General features: G+C 44.9%; 2 protein-coding genes across 3 annotated transcripts; one reads left to right on the top strand and one right to left on the bottom strand.

Annotated features, from left to right (window-relative positions):
* The first annotated feature begins 926 nt into the window (after window positions 1–926).
* ndufa6 (NADH:ubiquinone oxidoreductase subunit A6) lies at window positions 927–5,146 on the top strand. Its single transcript, XM_055663050.1, has 3 exons — window positions 927–1,109; window positions 3,292–3,407; window positions 4,964–5,146. Exons 1-3 carry the CDS (start codon window positions 977–979, stop codon window positions 5,093–5,095), a joined length of 381 nt encoding a protein of 126 aa, XP_055519025.1. The 5' UTR covers window positions 927–976; the 3' UTR covers window positions 5,096–5,146.
* Window positions 5,147–6,051: 905 nt separating this feature from the next.
* smdt1b (single-pass membrane protein with aspartate-rich tail 1b) lies at window positions 6,052–10,623 on the bottom strand. Of its 2 annotated transcripts, none has more exons than XM_055663052.1 (3): window positions 10,375–10,623; window positions 8,205–8,377; window positions 6,052–7,195 (listed from the first exon to the last, which is right to left on the bottom strand). In XM_055663052.1, the coding sequence occupies exons 1-2, from the start codon at window positions 10,606–10,608 to the stop codon at window positions 8,240–8,242; spliced, it is 372 nt and encodes a 123-aa protein (XP_055519027.1). In that variant the 5' UTR covers window positions 10,609–10,623; the 3' UTR covers window positions 6,052–7,195; window positions 8,205–8,239. The 2 variants fall into 2 exon arrangements, with proteins under 2 accessions (XP_055519027.1, XP_055519026.1); XM_055663051.1 differs by having other exon boundaries at window positions 8,234–8,377.
* Between the last annotated feature and the right edge of the window lie 7,080 nt (window positions 10,624–17,703).

Genomic DNA, 17,703 nt, shown 5'->3' with positions numbered 1-17,703 from the left:
ACCTTGTGCCTCATACGCCTCTCAAGCACATCCATCCCAGAGTCTACTCTCCCCTCCAGCACTGAGCTAGCTTGTTTAACCAGTTTGTCCAACTTCTTGTTGTTCTAGACGGCCTTGGTTAGTGCTGTTGGTCCTTGTTATTTCTATGGAGGTACATGTGGGTGGGTTGTACAGACATAATTGAGGTGGCTGCTACATGCCGGGCCATCTGATGATGATAGGGAAAGACAAGAACGCCTGCTTTCACAGCTGAAACCATCAGACGATGCTGTTTTTATACAGGGTCATAATGCTGGAGAGAGACCCTGCCAAGAACCTCCAGGCACTGGAAGATCTGAAGAAGATCTGGAGACTCCTCATCGAAGAGGAAAAGAGGCTGAGTGGGGAGCTGAAGAAGTGTCCGATGCAGAATTAGAGCGCAGGAAGTCTCCAGTCTAAACACCCCAGCTGATCAAACTCTTTATCCCATTTCCTAGATTCTTATTATTAATAATAAAAGCATTTAAAGATAAATGAATAATTTAATAGCCCAATGTTTTTTTGTGTGGATTGCTTGCTTTACTGGCAACTAGTTGCTGAACAGTTCCAGGAGATAGAACAGTACAGAGTGAAGCCAGAGGGGGTAAAATAGGTGTGAATCCAGGTGGGGCACAGTGGAGAGAGTGGGGCAGATAGGGGAGAGGTTGTTAGTGGTCACATAATAATTCAATGTTCATACTGTTGGGTTAGCCATTTAGAACGGAGATGAAGAAATACTTTTTCTCACAGTTGTGAGTCTGGAATTCCCTGGAGGCCGGTTCTCCGGATACTTTCAAGAGAGCAATTGATAGGGGTCTTAAAGATAGCGGAGTCAGGGGATATGGGGAGAAGGCAGGAACGGGGTACTGATTGGGGATGATCCTGGTGGTTTAAGGAGGCGGGTCTTGACCCAGGAGGCGTGGTTACGGGGGGCGGGGCTTCCCTCTGAGCAGGGAAGATGGCGGCCGCGGGCCGCAGCGTTGCCGCTTCGGTCAAGGTTGTGAAGCCGTTCCTATCACGGGACCAAGGGGAGGCCAAGCGGCGGGTGCGGGAGCTGTACCGGGCCTGGTACCGCGAGGTGCCCAACACCAGTAAGGAGCAGCGGCGGCGGCGGCATTAGGGTTGGAGTGGGTCCGGCTCAAGGTCGAGCAGCGGCCCGGCGACAGGCCGCGGAAAGCGGGGGCCTCACCTAGAGCCAGCGCCGGGCAGTGGGAGAAGCCGGGGACGAGGGTAGGATCCCAGCCTGGCGGGGTGACTGTGTAGCCGGTCTAGGGGAGGAGGGGGTGCGGGCCGGGTCGCACACAGACAGTCGCAGGCTCAGCAAGCAACTGTCTGAAGAAGGGTTTCGGCCCGAAACGTTGCCTATTTCCTTCGCTCCATAGATGCTGCTGCACCCGCTGATTTTCTCCAGCTTTTTTGTGTAACCTTCGATTCTCCAGCATCTGCAGTTCCCTCTTAAACACTGTGTATACTCCACTGCGTTATCTCTTCAAGATATGCCTACCTTGAAGAAGTTCTCTTCTCTGTGGAAGAATATTGTGTAGGAAGGAACTGCAGATGCTGGTCTAAACCGAAGGTAGACACAAGATGCTGGAGTAACTCAGTGGGACAGGCAGAGGAATGGGTGACGTTTCGGGTCGAGACCCTTCTTCAGACTGTGAGATTCAAAAATCACAAATGCTCTTGAGACAAATTCAGACAAAGAAGTGTTTTTATTAATTTCATATTCTGCAGAATAGGTGCCTCTCCTCTGATGTCCCCTAGAGGCACACCGAGGATCGGGATGTCTTCTATCTTTATACATTTCTTTTCATTATTATCACATTCTCATGTCTCCCCATCGAGATCCGTTCAATCATAACATAAAGCCCACATTCACACGAGAATGCCCAGGAATGTCTCGGACCATCTCCTGACGTCACAGACTCCCAAGGCTTCTGCTGAAGTTTCTATCTGTTTGCTACTTTTTATCTAGAATTTCTCTCTGTTCTGTATATTGTTACTTTATTCTACCAGCAGTCTGGCTTCTGCTGACAGCTCATTTCTTTCTAAGTTATATTTTTCAGAGTTCTAGCATAAATCAACCATCCCTATTAACCCTTTTCTCACAAGACTGATATGAGGCAGCTACTATACGAACATTTAAAAGACATTTGGGCAATTACATGGATAGGAAAAGTACAGAGGGATATGGGGCAAATGCGAGCAGGATGGGGCATCTTAGTCGGCATGAGCAATTTGGGCCGATGGTCCGCTTCCGTGCTGTATGACTCTGGAAGTGGAGATGGTTTAATGGCATCTCCAACTGTGCAATCGTGTCTCATTAATTGACTGCGATTGTCCCTGGGATAGACCTAAAACCCACTACACCAAACTTTGGCGGCAGTGTTTGCTGCTTTATTGCTGAGCCAGCCTGTGCTTGAGAATATGAAGCAAAATCTTATGCTTGAGGTTCTATGGGGCGATGTTGTACCTGGCGGATGAGTGCACACCTGTGTCAGGAGCGCATGGTCGAGGTGTGAGGGTCGCCTGCAACGAACAACGGGATGCATTTTTCTCCATGACCTGATTGACCAATAACCAAATCAGAAATATTGTAAACCAGCATTTGCAGTTCCTTGTGTCTATTGGTTAGCATATTGAGTTACATACAATCTAATCCCTCAAGAAAGATAATAGAAGGTATCCAGGTTGTAGGAAGGAACTGCAGATGCTGGTTTAAACCAAAGATGGACACAAAATGCTGGAGTAACTCAGCGGTACAGGCAAAATAGTCTTCAGACAATTTTCCAGGTTGTGTTAGGTTGGGAAGAACCTTTTGTGGGGTGAACATTCTTATGGGCCTGTCCCACTTGACTTTTTCGGTAACTGCCGATACCCGTCATAGTTGTTGCAGGTCGCTGAAAATTTTCAACATGTTGGAAATCCCACGGCAACCAGAAAGACGCTACGACTCTTTGGGTGACTGAGGAGACGACTCACGACCATACAGGCGACACACCGGCGGCATGTCGTGGGGTGAAGCATGTATGGTCATGAGTAGTCGCCCAAAGAGTCGTACCTTGTTCTGGTCGTCGCTGGATTTTAAACATGTTGAAAATTTTCGGCGAACTGTAACGACCTAGCTGTCGCCGAAAAAGTTGCGTAAGTGGAACAGGCCCATAACATTGACCAGTCAGGCCGAATGGCTCATTTCTGAGCCATCTGAGTGTGGGATAGAATCCTGTACCATTTGACCGCAGATTGATATTTCCCATCGTATCTCCTCTACAGTACAGAAATTTAATCTGGATATCTCAGCCAAACAAGGACGTGAAAAGGTGAGGGAGATGTTCATGAAAAACGCCCACGTCACAGACCCCAGGGTTATCGACTTGCTGGTGATTAAGGTAAAGGGAAATTGTGATCAATGAAACAGCACCAAGTTTGTTTTGAGCCCACCACCACTGCTCTTAGATATTCATTCAGATCTAACTTGTTCTGGTTCAAATTAGACAAGAGCTTACTCACCTCTACTGAAAACTAATTGCAAGTTTTGCATAATCTTTTACTCTCTAAATTTATGCTTACGGTTCAAGTAGTTAACAGAAATAGACAAAAGCATATGCCTTTCATTAAAAGTACAAATGCAGTTGAATAATTAACAGAAACCAAGTATGAGGTTGATTTCTAGAATAGTAGTATTCAGAAGCAGTAAATTAAACCTTTATGAAAAATGTAGCCAAGAAGCACTTGTGGAAAGTCAAAAATCCTGTGATGCTGCTGCTGAAAGTAAGATTTCTACCTGTTCCTCACCATATATATATGACAATAAATGCAACTCAACTTGGCTTGTGGAAACAAGGAGCTGCATTTGCTGGTTTATAAAAAAGGACACAAAGTGCTAGAATAACTCAGTGGGTCAGGCAGCATCTATGGAGAACATGGATAGGTAACATTTTGGGTCTGGACCCTTCATCGGACTGGAGACGAGTCCCGAACTGAAACATCATCTCTGGAGAACATGGATAGATAATGACACAAAAATCTGGAGTAACTCAGCAGGAAAGGCAACATCTCTGGAGAGAAGGAATAGGTGACGTTTCAGGTTACTGCCCCAATCCAACCACAGTCGCCGTAGCTTGGCGCCAACCTGGAGCATGCGCCCTTTTTAGGGCGGGCATCTACAGATGTCGAACCAGATGGCATCACCCTGCTGCAGCTGAATGCAGAAGGCCTAACTGGCTACAGCACCTTGAGGGTGTTACATAACTTCTGCTGCCTCAAACACAAGAAGATCGAGACCCTCTTCAGACTCCAGAGACCTCCTTCTTCTCCAGAGATCATGCTTGACTTGCTTAGTTAGTCCAGCACTGAGTCCTCAACTTGGCTTGTTTTGGGTTGAGGGTCATTGAGCCTGCACCTTATCACAGACTAGGTTCTTTCCAAGCCTCTGCAACTCAAAACATGTTTGATTCCTATCTTTTCTTAGTTTAATGAAAGGTCGTCAACCTGAAATGCAAAATCAGTTTTTTCTTCTGCCTATCCGATGAAGAATTCCATCTTTTGTAACTGAACTTACAAATTACTTTTGCGTTTTCCATTCTTCTGCTTCAGGGCGGTACAGTGGTGCAATAGTAGTTGCTGCCTTACAACGCAAGCGACCAGAGTTCGATCTTGACCATGGGTGCTGTCTGTATGGAGTTTGCACCTTCTCCCTGTGACTGCATAGGTTTTCTCCGGGTGCTCTGGTTTCCTCGCACGCTCCAAAGGTTAACTGGCTTCTGTAGATTGACCCTAGTGTGTAGGACAGTGTCAGTATACGGGATGATCGCTGGTTGGTGCCGACTCAGTGGGCTGAAGAGCCTGTTTCCACGTTGTATCTCTAAACTAAACTACAGTTATCTTTCCCTTCCGTCTTTCTCACTGCCCTGATTTCACACGCTGTTGTTTTTTTTGTTTCCAGGGTAAATTGGATCTTGAAGAAACAATCAGAGTTTGGAAACAGAAGACACACGTCATGCGTTACTTTCACGAAACGGAGACTCCTCGACCCACCGATTTCCTCTCCAGATTCTATGGGGGACATGATGTGTAAATAATGAGGCTCACTGTCTGTTGTAAAATAAACATATTCCAGAATAATAAATCTGATGGCTTTATTGATCAGTTATTAAAGGGAGGTTATTTGTATCTGGAATTCATTGGCCTGTATTCTTTAGTTTAGAGGTACAGCACGGAAACAGGCCTTTTGTCCCACGCCGACCAGTGATTCCCCCCACACTAACTCTACCGTACGCATACTAGGGACAATTTTACATTAATACAATGATTGTATTAATTACAAAGTCCGATCTGCCAGTCTCTCGGTCTACCGAAGCGGTTCCCGATCCAGGTAAGCCCCAGCCCTCCGTCGCCTTTGACCGGATGCAAAATGTAGCATCTGCAGACCCACGACCCATGGCAAAAATAGAGGCGGGAAGGAACGAGAAAAAGCCCTTGGTAATAATGGGAGTTTGAGCGAGTCTGGATAAATGCACTGCCTGATCAGGAAGATTTCACGATCGGACATGGTGGGAAATAAACATGGAAATTAAGAGAATGGATGGATGGGAAAAACTACATATTAAAAAAAGTGCAGCAAAGCACCACTGTGTTGGAGAGAATGTATCACGGTTTACAATCCGTATCCAGGCCACACAGCCTGCATTTACCCTAGGGTTGGGAGACTTGCAAACTTCAGACCACAATGTACAAATCTGTTAAATAATTTCTCAACATGCAGCTTGTGCAGAAGTAAAACAGTTTAAAAACACGAGTTAGACACAAAATGCTGGAGTAACTCAGCAGGACAGGCAGCATCTCTGGAGAGAAGGAATGGGTGACATTTCGGAGACTGGTGTCTGAAGAAGATCTCGATCCGAAACTGCACCCTATTCCTTCTCTCCAGAGATGCTGCATGTCCCGCTGAGTTACTCCAGCATTCTGTGTCTATCTTCGAATTAAACCAGCATCTGCAGTTCCTTCCTACACATAAAAACACGATTTGTCAGGTCAGGTCCAATCACTTTTATTGTGGGTGACAGAAGCACAGTCCATCAAAACACACCGGCAAATCTTTAAGCCAAAGGCAATTGAACTGGGGCTATTGACCCCACACATCGTGGATAAAACATGGAGCCAAAAAGCAAAGAGCAAGCACCTACACCTGATGTGTACACTCACTGGAGACATATTCTATCCATTCCACACCGTAGAATTTTCCAAGTGAAAGGACAAGTGAATACAACCAGCCAACAGCACGTCCAATTTGCCTTAACATTGATCTCTCTGTATTACTGGCAGCAATGTTGGAAAGAACTGCTTATTCCCAGTGCAGGCGATTTACTGCTGAATACATTGCACTCCACTTGATGCTTCTGAAGTTTAACTCCATGTTTTTCTTAAAACCACCTTCTCCCCAGACATTCTGACATAGTAATTAAATTCCTGTGCCGTTTCAAGGAAGAAACGTTTTCCATTTTCCTATATATATACTTTCCCTGTATCATAAAAAGTGCAAGCTCCACTGTTCCAAATCATGAAAGGCTTTGTTGACGATTCCAACCTGCAGATTATAAAATTTGACCGACTATTCAAGTGTTTAATCTGACCATTGTAGAATTCATCTACCAACACACGCTGCAGGGCACATTTTGTTGGCATCAGCATGCCCCCATTTATAGAGGGACTGCAATTCAAAGGCATCCACAGCATACCTGCGCCATTCAATCCCAATTTTGAAGCAAAAGGTCAGGATGGTTACAACGGGACATTTGTTCCGAAGTCTAGTCTGGGTTTGTTTTGTTGGAAGCAGGGAAAATCAGATTTAAAACAAATGCAATTCACACATCAGAGGCCCTTGTCTAAATAAGTGCTAATCTAACTAAAATAGGAAAAGTTTTCTTGGAAGAGTGACTAACTCTGATGACTGCTGAGTGTCCCCGTCCACACTCTGTAGACCCAACCCCACCCCACACACACTGTATGTGCAACACATGCAAAATATGGCCATGCTTTTGATTGTTTCCCTCTTCAGAGGAGTTGTCTCTTCAGTCCGAGGGATTTGGGCAATTTACGTACAGGATTAATATGTACAGTTCATGACTCCCATGGTTTTCCAATCAATTGAGACCAACTTTGTAAACAGAGCAGAAACCTGAAAGACAAGAAGAGAGAAGGGATTATACCATTTCAGCATCTCTTTTTGCTAAACATTTATTCCCCCTCCCCCCTGCACAGTTATATGCACTGGAGAGGGGGTTGTGCACTAATACTGAACATCAAAGGGTGGTGGGTGTATGGAACAAGCTGCCAGAGGAGGTAGTTGAGGCTGGGACTATTGCAAAGTGTAAGAAACAATTAGACAGGTACATGGATCGGACAGGTTTGGAGGGATACGGGCCAAACGCAGGCAGGTGGGACTAGTTAGATGGGACATGTTGTTCGGTGTGGGCAAGTTGGGCCGAAGGGCTTGTTTCTACTCTGTATCACTCGATGACTCGATCTATAACTGCAGAATACTTTATACCACTGACTGTTGGTAGTGACCAAACACAGTGATAAAATTATAACATGCATGGACATACTAACAAAAAATCTGGAAGAATGATCAAGGGATCAGGAGCAGGTTTAGAATTGGAAGCTGGTTTAACAAGAAACTGGCAACAGTTAAAAGATGTGTAAGAAAGAACTGCTGATGCTGGTTTAAATCAAAGGTAGACACAAAATGCTGGAGCAACTCAGCGGGTGTGGCAGCATCTCTGGAGAGAAGGAATGGGTGACGTTTGGGGTCGAGACCCTTCTTCAGACTTGTTCACCAATGCCACTTGGGGAGGGAGATTTGAGGTCCTTATTCAAATTGTCCCTTTTGTCACTCTATCCCCACTATAAATAACATCACACACCCTCCAAAATGGAAAATGTTACTCTATCCCCATTGCCTGCTGACCAATGTCTCTCTCGTCCATTCAGCGCCCACGATCATCAGTCCCACCCCCACAGTATCGCGGAAAGCGGAGTTTTTATCCCCACCCAAATATCAAAATCAGGATTACAAAACATGGGGGGGGGGGAGATTGTCCTCCACCTCTCAAAACATGGAGGGAACGTGCCCCGTCCCGCGCCCCCCCCGGGATTTCCGCCCATGAACACAATAATCATCTCACGTAACAAACATGCCGACTGGTTCCGTTACCCAGTGCTAATCATCATCGTCGTCATCGGTTGGGACAAAGATGTCGTGCTCCTCCAGCAGCGAGGCAAAGCTCTTGCTGATCAACGTGCCCATGTACAGGAAAGGAATGACCACAATGAAGACTTTCATAAGACCGAAGGAAGTCTGCAGGGAAGAAAACGAAACTTTACACGTATCCTCTTCCAATTCTTCATACTCCGTACACAACAGCATAGCCTATCTATCCCTGTCCCACAGAATGGCCACACAATATGCAGGTGTCAGCCAGGGCTCGGGTGGCAGTTCTCTGACTGGAATTGGGACTCTCCCTCCCAGGGGTGCAGGCTTTCACTCCACCGGCTTGAAGGGGGTGAAAGACAAAATGCTGGAAATATGCTTTGGTTTATTATTGTTGTCCATTTACCAAGATAGAGTGAAAACCTTTTGTTTGCATGCTTTTCCAATCAAATCAGACAATAATTATAGACACCTTACGTTATATTCTTGAAAAGTTGTGCGCACCTGTTTTACAAAAGACCATTGGTATATTCACACAGCCTCCCCTTGCACTGTTACACCAAGGCCCAACATAAACTCGAGGAACAGTACACATTGTTAACCTTACAGCAATCCTTAGGATGTGGGCAGAAACCTGAGCACCCAGGGAAAAACCACAGCATCGCAAGGAGAAATGTGCAAACTCCACACGTAACACCACAAGTCAGAATCCAACCTGGGTCACTGGAGCTGTAGGTTAGCAAAACTTACCCACCTACTTTCTCTTGGAGGAAGGAAGGAAGGAAGAAGGAACTGCAGATGCTGGCTTAAACCAAAGATAGACACAAATTTATCAAAGAGAAAATTTTTCCCGCATCTAGCTTGTCCAGTCCTTTTATAATTGTATATGTTTCTACAAGAGCCCCCTCATCCTTCTAAACTCCAGTGAATACAAGCCTAGTCTTTTCAATCTTTCCTCATATGACAGTCCTGCCATCCCAGGGATCAATCTCGGGAACCTACGCTGCACTGCCTCAATCACAAGGATGTCCTTCCTCAAATTAGGAGACCAAAACTGTACACAATACTCCAGATGTGCTTACCAGAGCCCTATACAACTGCAGAAGAACCTCTTTACTCCTATACCGAAACATCTTCCACTATCAGTATTGCCATCTCCTTTTTTCCTTCCTTAATTTTTCTGAAAGCATTGAATTTATAAACACTAATCACTCAGATCCAACTATTTTTAAGCCTCATTTGTTACTTCCACTATCTTTAGTAAGCCAAGTTTTAATGCTAATGGATGAGCAACCTATGTCCACCAGTAATTAACAATGAATTTTCGTCTTAGGGCGACTAAGAATATCCCAGACAGCTTCAGAGGCTAAATAAGGAATTAAAAAACGAATTGAAATTATAGTAATATCCACTTCCCTTGATTAACTATGGTTAAAAAATATTCATCAGGAACAGAGTTTAGGTCAATATATCAGAGTCGTTAGGCGAAACAGATAAGAAGATTAAAAAAAAAACCCTCAAGATGCTGGAAATCTGAAATTACAATAAAACTGGCATTTCCAGCTTTAAAAAAATGTGATTTTAGATAGAAGCAAAAATCCAAGTACTGGAGGAAGTGACAGGTCAAGTTGTTTCTATGGAGAGAACAAACCGTTTTTATTTTGGACGTCATCTGTCCATTTTCCCCCCCACAGGTGCTGCCTGACCCGTTATCTTTCTCCAGCACTTTGTTTTACCCTCAAGACTCCAGCATTTGCAGTGTCTTGTGTCTCAGGTAGGAAACTGGAGAGGAGGCCAAGGTCAAACAGCCAAGATCTCACTGGTCTTAGGAGGTAAATAGCTGAATACTGCAATAAAAAGAGAACCATGCTAGAATCACTTAGTAGGACAGGTAGCATCTGTGACAGGGGAACCTGCTAAACATATTGGGGTCGAAGACCTTTCATCAGGCAGCCGAGTGTTTCAAATTTTATTTCAGGATTTCAGCATCTGCAGCCCTTCAACTTGCAGTCCGTACCCGCCCCCCCAGCTGGTGATTGGCCAAAGGACATGACAATCATTGCTCGCCGATCGCTGATTGGCGCAGCGCGCCGGAAGCGATCCATTTCTGGTCAACCCCCTCCCCTCCCAAGACGCGACGTTACCTTTTCAGGTTTGGGTAAAATGGACCCCGCTTTCGTCACGAACATGTTCCGGACCGAGTCGAGCTGCCTCCCAGGCTTTCTCTGGGGATTCAGGAAGCCTCGAACCACCCCAACCTGCAGGGTGTTCCTGAGTCCGAGCAGAGACCGCCCAAGCGCCGCCATGTTTGTAGAAGGAGGGAGGAAGCTGCCCGCCGCTGACGTCAGGGCACTCCTGACCTTTGGCCGGGTCCCCATGGCAACCGGTTGCTATGGCGCCAGGATCAACACAGCAACCACTGTACTCATGTTCATGTAATTGGAGCAGAATTAGGCCATTCGGCCCATCAAGTCTACCCCGCCATTCATAGTAACATAGAAACATAGAAAATAGGTGCAGGAGGAGGCCATTCAATGTGATCATGGCTGATCGTCCCCAATCAATAACCCGTGCCTGCCTTCTCCACATATGCCTTGACTCCACTAGCCCCTAGAGCTCTATCTAATTCTCTTAAATCCATCCAGTGATTTGGCCTCCACTGCCCACTGTGGCAGGGAATTCCACAAATTCACAACTCTCTGTGTGAAAAAGTATTTTCTCACCTCAGTCTTACATGGCCTCCCCTTTATTCTAAGACTGTGGCCCCTGATTCAATTGTAGCTGTTCAATCTTTCCCTCTCAACTCCATTCCCCTGCCTTCTCCCCATAACCCCTGACACCCATACTAATCAAGAATCTCTCAGTCTCCGCCTATAAAATATCCATTAACCTGGCCTTGACAGCCGTCTGTGGCAATGAATTCCACTGATTCACCACCCTCTGACTAAAGAAACCCCTCCTCTTTCTAATCTTTCCTTAATTATGGTTTAATAACGACAAAAACTTATACTGACGTTTTGGAAAAATACATCGATACCAACGTTTAAAATGTGGATTTCAAGCATGTTGGAAACTTACATCTTGAAGAAATGCGATTCCTCCTGTGAGATTAAAAAATCACAAATGCTCTTGAGGCAAATTCAGACAAAGATGTGTTTTTATTAATTTCATATTCTGCAGAATAGGTGCCTCTCCTCTGATGTCCCCTAGAGGCACAACGAAGATGGACATGCTTTTTATCTTTATACATTTCTTTTCATTATTATCACATTCTCATCCCTCCCCATTTAGCTTCTTCCAATCATTACATAAAGCCCTGTTTCCCACGGGAACATCTGGGAACGCCCACCCAACGTCAAAGACACCTCCCCTATCATGCATCGCCTATCATGCATCAAAGACACCTCCCCTATCATGCAATTTCAAGGGAAATTGGACATCTTGTTCGGAAAAAGAGGGAGATCTACAATAATTATAGGCAGCATGAAGTAAATGAGGTGCTTGAGGAGTATAAGGAATGTAAAAAGAATCTTAAGAAAGAAATTAGAAAAGCTAAAAGAAGATATGAGGTTGCTTTGGCAAGTAAGGTGAAAGTAAATCCCAAGGGTTTCTACAGCTATATTAATAGCAAAAGGATAACGAGGGATAAAATTGGTCCATTGGAGAGACAGAGTGGACAGTTATCTGCAGAGCCAAAAGAGATGGGGGAGATATTGAACATATTTTTTTCTTCGGTATTCACCAAGGAGAAGGATATTGAATTATGTGAGGTAAGGGAAACTAGTAGAGTAGCTATGGATACTATGAGGTTCAAAGTAAAAGAAGTACTGACACTTTTGAAAAATATAAAAGTGGATAAGTCTCCAGGTCCTGACAGGATATTCCCTAGGACATTGAGGGAAGTTAGTGTAGAAATAGCCGGGGCTATGACAGAAATATTTCAAATGTCATTAGAAACGGGAATAGTCCCCCAGGATTGGCGTACTGCGCATGTTGTTCCATTGTTTAAAAAGGGTTCTAAGAGTAAACCTAGCAATTATAGACCTGTTAGTTTGACTTCAGTGGTGGGCAAATTAATGGAAAAGATACTTAGAGATAATATATATAAGCATCTAGATAAACAGGGTCTGATTAGGAACAGTCAACATGGATTTGTGCCTGGAAGGTCATGTTTGACTAATCTTCTTGAATTTTTTGAAGAGGTTACTAGGGAAATTGACGAGGGTAAGGCAGTGGATGTTGTCTATATGGACTTCAGTGAGGCCTTTGACAAGGTTCCTCATGGAAGGTTGGTTAAGAAGGTTCAACTGTTGGGTATAAATGCAGGAATAGCAAGATGGATTCAACAGTGGCTGAATGGGAGAAGCCAGAGGGTAATGGTGGATGGCTGTTTATCGGGTTGGAGGCAGGTGACTAGTGGGGTGCCTCAGGGATCTGTGTTGGGTCCTTTGTTATTTGTCATGTACATCAATGATCTGGATGAAGGTGTGGTAAATTGGATTAGTAAGTATGCAGATGATACCAAGATAGGGGGTGTTGTGGATAATGAAGAGGATTACCAAAGTCTACAGAGTGATTTAGGCCATTTGGAAAAATGGGCTGAAAGATGGCAGATGGAGTTTAATGCTGATAAATGTGAGGTGCTACACCTTGGCAGGACAAATCAAAATAGGACGTACATGGTAAATGGTAGGGAATTGAAGAATACAGTTAAACAGAGGGATCTGGGTATAACCGTGCATAGTTCCTTGAAGGTGGAATCTCATATAGATAGGGTGGTAAAGAAAGCTTTTGGTATGCTAGCCTTTATAAATCAGAGCATTGAGTATAGAAGCTGGGATGTAATGTTAAAATTGTACAAGGCATTGGTGAGACCAAATCTGGAGTATGGTGTACAATTTTGGTCGCCCAATTATAGGAAGGGAAGGCTGTGCTACCTGCCGATCACCATCAAGGCTGTGCTACCTGCCGATCACCAACCCCTCACACTCACCCCCTACGACGTGTACGTGGCACTGAGTAGGACTAATGCACGTAAGGCTGCTGGCCCTGACGGCATCCCCGGGCGCGTGCTCAGGGCCTGTGCTGCGTAGCTGACAGACGTCTGGACTGACATCTTCAACCTGTCACTTGCCCAAGCAGTTGTCCCCACTTGCCTTAAAGCCACCTCCATCGTGCCAGTGCCAAAACACTCCACTGCGGCAAGCCTCAACGACTTCCGCCCAGTTGCACTTACCCCCATCATCACCAAGTGCTTCGAGAGGCTGGTCCTGGCACACCTCAAAAGCTGCCTACCCCCCACACTGGATCCCTATCAGTTTGCCTACCGCAAGAACAGGAGTACGGAGGATGCCATCTCAACGGCACTTCACTCCGCCCTCTCCCACCTCGACAACAGAGACACTTACGTAAGAATGCTGTTCATCGATTACAGCTCAACATTCAACACCATTATTCCATCAAAACTGATCACCAAACTCGGTAACCTGGGCATCGACCCCGCCCTCTGCAACTGGATACAGGACTTTCTAACCAACAGACCCCAGTCTGTGAGGTTAGACAAGCACACCTCTTCAACCCTCACCCTGAACACCGGCGTTCCTCAGGGCTGTGTGCTGAGCCCCCTCCTCTACTCCCTCTTCACCTATGACTGCACACCTGTACATGGTACTAACACCATCATCAAGTATGCAGATGATACAACGGTGATTGGCCTCATCAGCAACAACGATGAGCTGGCCTACAGGGAGGAGGTCCAGCACTTAGCAGCATGGTGCGCTGACAACAACCTGGCCCTTAACTCCAAGAAGCCCAACGAGCTCATTGTAGACTTCAGGAAGTCCAGAGGCGGCACGCACACCCCCATCCACATTAACGGGACGGAGGTGGAACGTGTTTCTAGCTTCAGGTTCCTGGGAGTCAACATCTCCGATGACCTCTCTTGGACCCACAATACCTCTACTCTGATCAAGAAGGCTCATCAGCGTCTCTTCTTCCTGAGGAGACCGAAGAAGGTCCATCTGTCTCCTCAGATCCTGGTGAACTTCTACCGCTGCACCATCGAGAGCATCCTTACCAACTGCATCACAGTATGGTATGGCAACTGCTCTGTCTCCGACCGGAAGGCATTGCAGAGGGTGGTGAAAATTGCCCAATGCATCACCGGTTCCACGCTCCCCTCCATTGAGTCTGTCCAAAGCAAGCGCTGTCTGCGGAGGGTGCTCAGCATCGCCAAGGACTGCTCTCACCCCAACCATGGACTGTCTACCCTCCTACCATCCGGGAGGCGCTACAGGTCTCTCCGTTGCCGAACCAGCAAGTCGAGGAACAGCTTCTTTCCGGCGGCTGTCACTCTACTAAACAACGTACCTCGGTGACTGCCAATCACCCCCCCCCCCCCCACCGGACACTTATTATTATATCGTTTGCTATGTCGCTCTTCAAGGGAGATGCTAAATGCATTTCGTTGTCTCTGTACTGTACACTGACAATGACAATTAAATTGAATCTGGAAGGATGTCAACAAAATAGAGAGAGTACAGAGGAGATTTACTAAAATGTTGCCTGGGTTTCAACAACAAAGTTACAGAGATAGGTTGAATAAGTTAGGTCTTTATTCTCTGGAGCGCAGAAGGTTAAGGGGGGACTTGATAGAGGTCTTTAAAATGATGAGAGGGATAGACAGAGTTGATGTGGACAAGCTTTTCCCTTTGAGAATAGGGAGGATTCAAACAAGAGGACATGACTTCAGAATTAAGGGACAGAAGTTTAGGGGTAATATGAGGGGGAACTTCTTTACTCAGAGAGTGGTAGCGGTGTGGAATGAGCTTCCAGTGGAAGTGGTGGAGGCAGGTTCATTGGTATCATTTAAAAATAAATTGGATAGACATATGGATGAGAAGGGAATGGAGGGTTATGGTATGAGTGCAAGCAGGTGGGACTAAGGGGAAAAAAAATGTTCGGCACGGACTTGTAGGGCCGAGATGGCCTGTTTCCGTGCTGTAATTGTTATATGGTTATATGGTTATATGTTCATTTAAATTAGGCATCTTGTCATAGTGGGTGTGTGTACATATTCATGTAATCTCATCAAGCATGGTAGTTGAGCGTGACTTCGTGTCCCTCTCCCCTTTGTTCTAATTTCTCTGCTATCTCCTGCTGAAGTCTTTCTATTGCTACTTTTTATCTAGAATTTCTCTCTGTTCTTTATATTGTTAACAATTTACATCATCTTTATCTGACACTTAGCGGTTCCCACCACTTTTACCAATGGTGTCTTCAAATCTTTCATGGCCAATAATCGTCCCACGTTCTCCTCCTCCAAAGCCCTAATCCATTTCCTTCCCCATCAGGGATATAGGGTGAGGTATTTTTATTTATTATTTATTTTAATTTTTTTATTTTTAGCCCTCTCAGTTTATGGGTGCCCCAAGGGATAATCTGTCATCCTGTCGTCTCCTACTTCTTTTTCTCTCTCTCTCTCTCTCTCTCTCTCTCTCTTTCTGTGTCTCTGTCTTTCCTCTCTCTCTGTCTCTCTCTCTCTCTCTCTCTCTCTCTGTGTCTCTCTCTCTCTCTCTCTCTCTGTGTCTGGCTCTCTCTCTCTCTGTGTCTGGCTCTCTCTCTCTCTCTCTCTGTGTCTGGTTCTCTCTCTCTGTGTTTCTCATCTTGAATGTCTACCATAAAACAACAAACCATAAAAGCTGGTCATAAACATAAACATAAAACATAAAAATTAGCTGCAGGAGTTGTGAGATTCAAAAATCACAAATGCTCTTGAGACAAATTCAGACAAAGAAGTGTTTTTATTAATTTCATATTCTGCAGAATAGGTGCCTCTCCTCTGATGTCCCCTAGAGGCACACCGAGGATCGGGATGTCTTCTATCTTTATACATTTCTTTTCATTATTATCACATTCTCATGTCTCCCCATCGAGTTTCGTCCAATCATAACATAAAGCCCACATTCCCACGAGAATGTCCAGGAATGTCTCGGACCATCTCCTGACGTCAAAGACTCCCAAGGCTTCTGCTGAAGTTTCTATCTGTTTGCTACTTTTTATCTAGAATTTCATGTAATCTCATCAAGCATGGTAGTTGAGCGTGACTTCGTGTCCCTCTCCCCTTTGTTCAAATTTCTCTGCTATCTCCTGCTGAAGTCTTTCTATTGCTACTTTTTATCTAGAATTTCTCTCTGTTCTGTATATTGTTACTTTCTTCTACCAGCAGTCTGGCTTCTGCTGACACCTTATTTCTTTCTAAGTTATATTTTTCAGAGTTCTAGTATAAATCAACCATCCCTATTAACCCTTTTCTCACACTCCTAACAGACAAAGTAGACCAATTCCTAAGGATTTGGTCTCCATTTGTCGACTTCTTACAAGCATATGTTGCAACACAAACTTAGAAGTGATCGGTTTCAGGACTGAGTGAATGGTGGTCAAGAATAACAAATAGCTCTCTCCCCTTATTCTTCTGCTTTCTACCTCTTCTTCTTTTCTCTTAATTCTCTTTCCTTTCTCATTTTCTTTTTCTCACTTTCTGATATCACACACTTCTCTATTTCTTTTCTATTCTCTTTCCATCTGTTATTTATTGTTAAAATAAAAATAAATAAATAAGAAGCTGTACATGAACTGTAGCATGTCAATATATACCAGGTATCTATGGTACCATATTATTGTACTTCTAATAAAAAGAAAAGAAAAAAGAAAAAAAGAAACCCCTCCTCATCTTTCTTTTATTTTTTATTTCTGCGTTCTTTTATTCTGAATCAATGGCCTCTGGTCCTAGACTTTTCTGCTAGTGTAAACATCCCCTCCACATTCACAGAGGGTCATGGCTGATCCTTCACTGTAACTGCACATTTCTACGCCCTTAATTCCAACAATATCTAAACACTGTGTTGATAAATTTCAATGAGCCCCCACCCATCCTTCTAAACTCTAGTGAATAGAGACGCAGCACCATCAAACGGTCATCATATGTTAAGCCACTAATTCTCTTTCCTTTCTCATTTTCTTTTTCTCACTCATTTCTATTAAAATAACAGTCGGTGGGCCAGGCTTCAGTGGAGGGAAATTATCAGAAGACATTTTGGGTCTGGAACATCCTTCAGACTGGATGTGTGGGAAGGAACAGCAGATAGAGAGTGTGAGAGTGTAGAGAGGGGCAGAGGGTGAAGGGGAGGGTAGGGAGGGGTAGAGAGTGATGAGGAGGGAAGAAAGAGAGAAGAAAACAGTGGAGGGAGGGTTGGAAAGGAGGAAGGACAGGGAAGGAATGGGGAACAAGCAGAAAGACACAAAATGCTGGAGTAACTCAGCGGGACAGGCAGCATCTCTGGAGCAGAAAGATGCTGCCAGACCTGCTGAGTTGCATTAGAGAAGGAATGGATGCTGTTTCGGCTCGAGACCCTTCTTAAGATTGGTAAAGGAATTGCAGATGCTGGTTTAAACCGAAGATCGACACAAAAAGC

Source organism: Leucoraja erinacea, chromosome 37 (assembly GCF_028641065.1).
Source record: "Leucoraja erinacea ecotype New England chromosome 37, Leri_hhj_1, whole genome shotgun sequence".
NCBI classification, from domain to species: Eukaryota; Metazoa; Chordata; class Chondrichthyes; order Rajiformes; family Rajidae; genus Leucoraja; species Leucoraja erinaceus.
Note: the sequence above shows the minus strand (reverse complement) of the source record. Positions and strands in the feature narration are given on the sequence as shown.

Bases quoted from the DNA above. Each gene is read 5' to 3' on its own strand.
- smdt1b (XM_055663052.1), bottom strand. From the start codon at position 10,608: ATGGGGACCCGGCCAAAGGTCAGGAGTGCCCTGACGTCAGCGGCGGGC. The intron at 8,378-10,374 runs GTAACGTCGCGT...TCTTCCCTGCAG, and splicing joins TTTTACCCAAACCTGAAAAG to ACTTCCTTCGGTCTTATGAA.
- ndufa6 (XM_055663050.1), top strand. From the start codon at position 977: ATGGCGGCCGCGGGCCGCAGCGTTGCCGCTTCGGTCAAGGTTGTGAAG. The intron at 1,110-3,291 runs GTAAGGAGCAGC...TCTCCTCTACAG, and splicing joins CCGCGAGGTGCCCAACACCA to TACAGAAATTTAATCTGGAT. The intron at 3,408-4,963 runs GTAAAGGGAAAT...TTTTGTTTCCAG, and splicing joins TCGACTTGCTGGTGATTAAG to GGTAAATTGGATCTTGAAGA.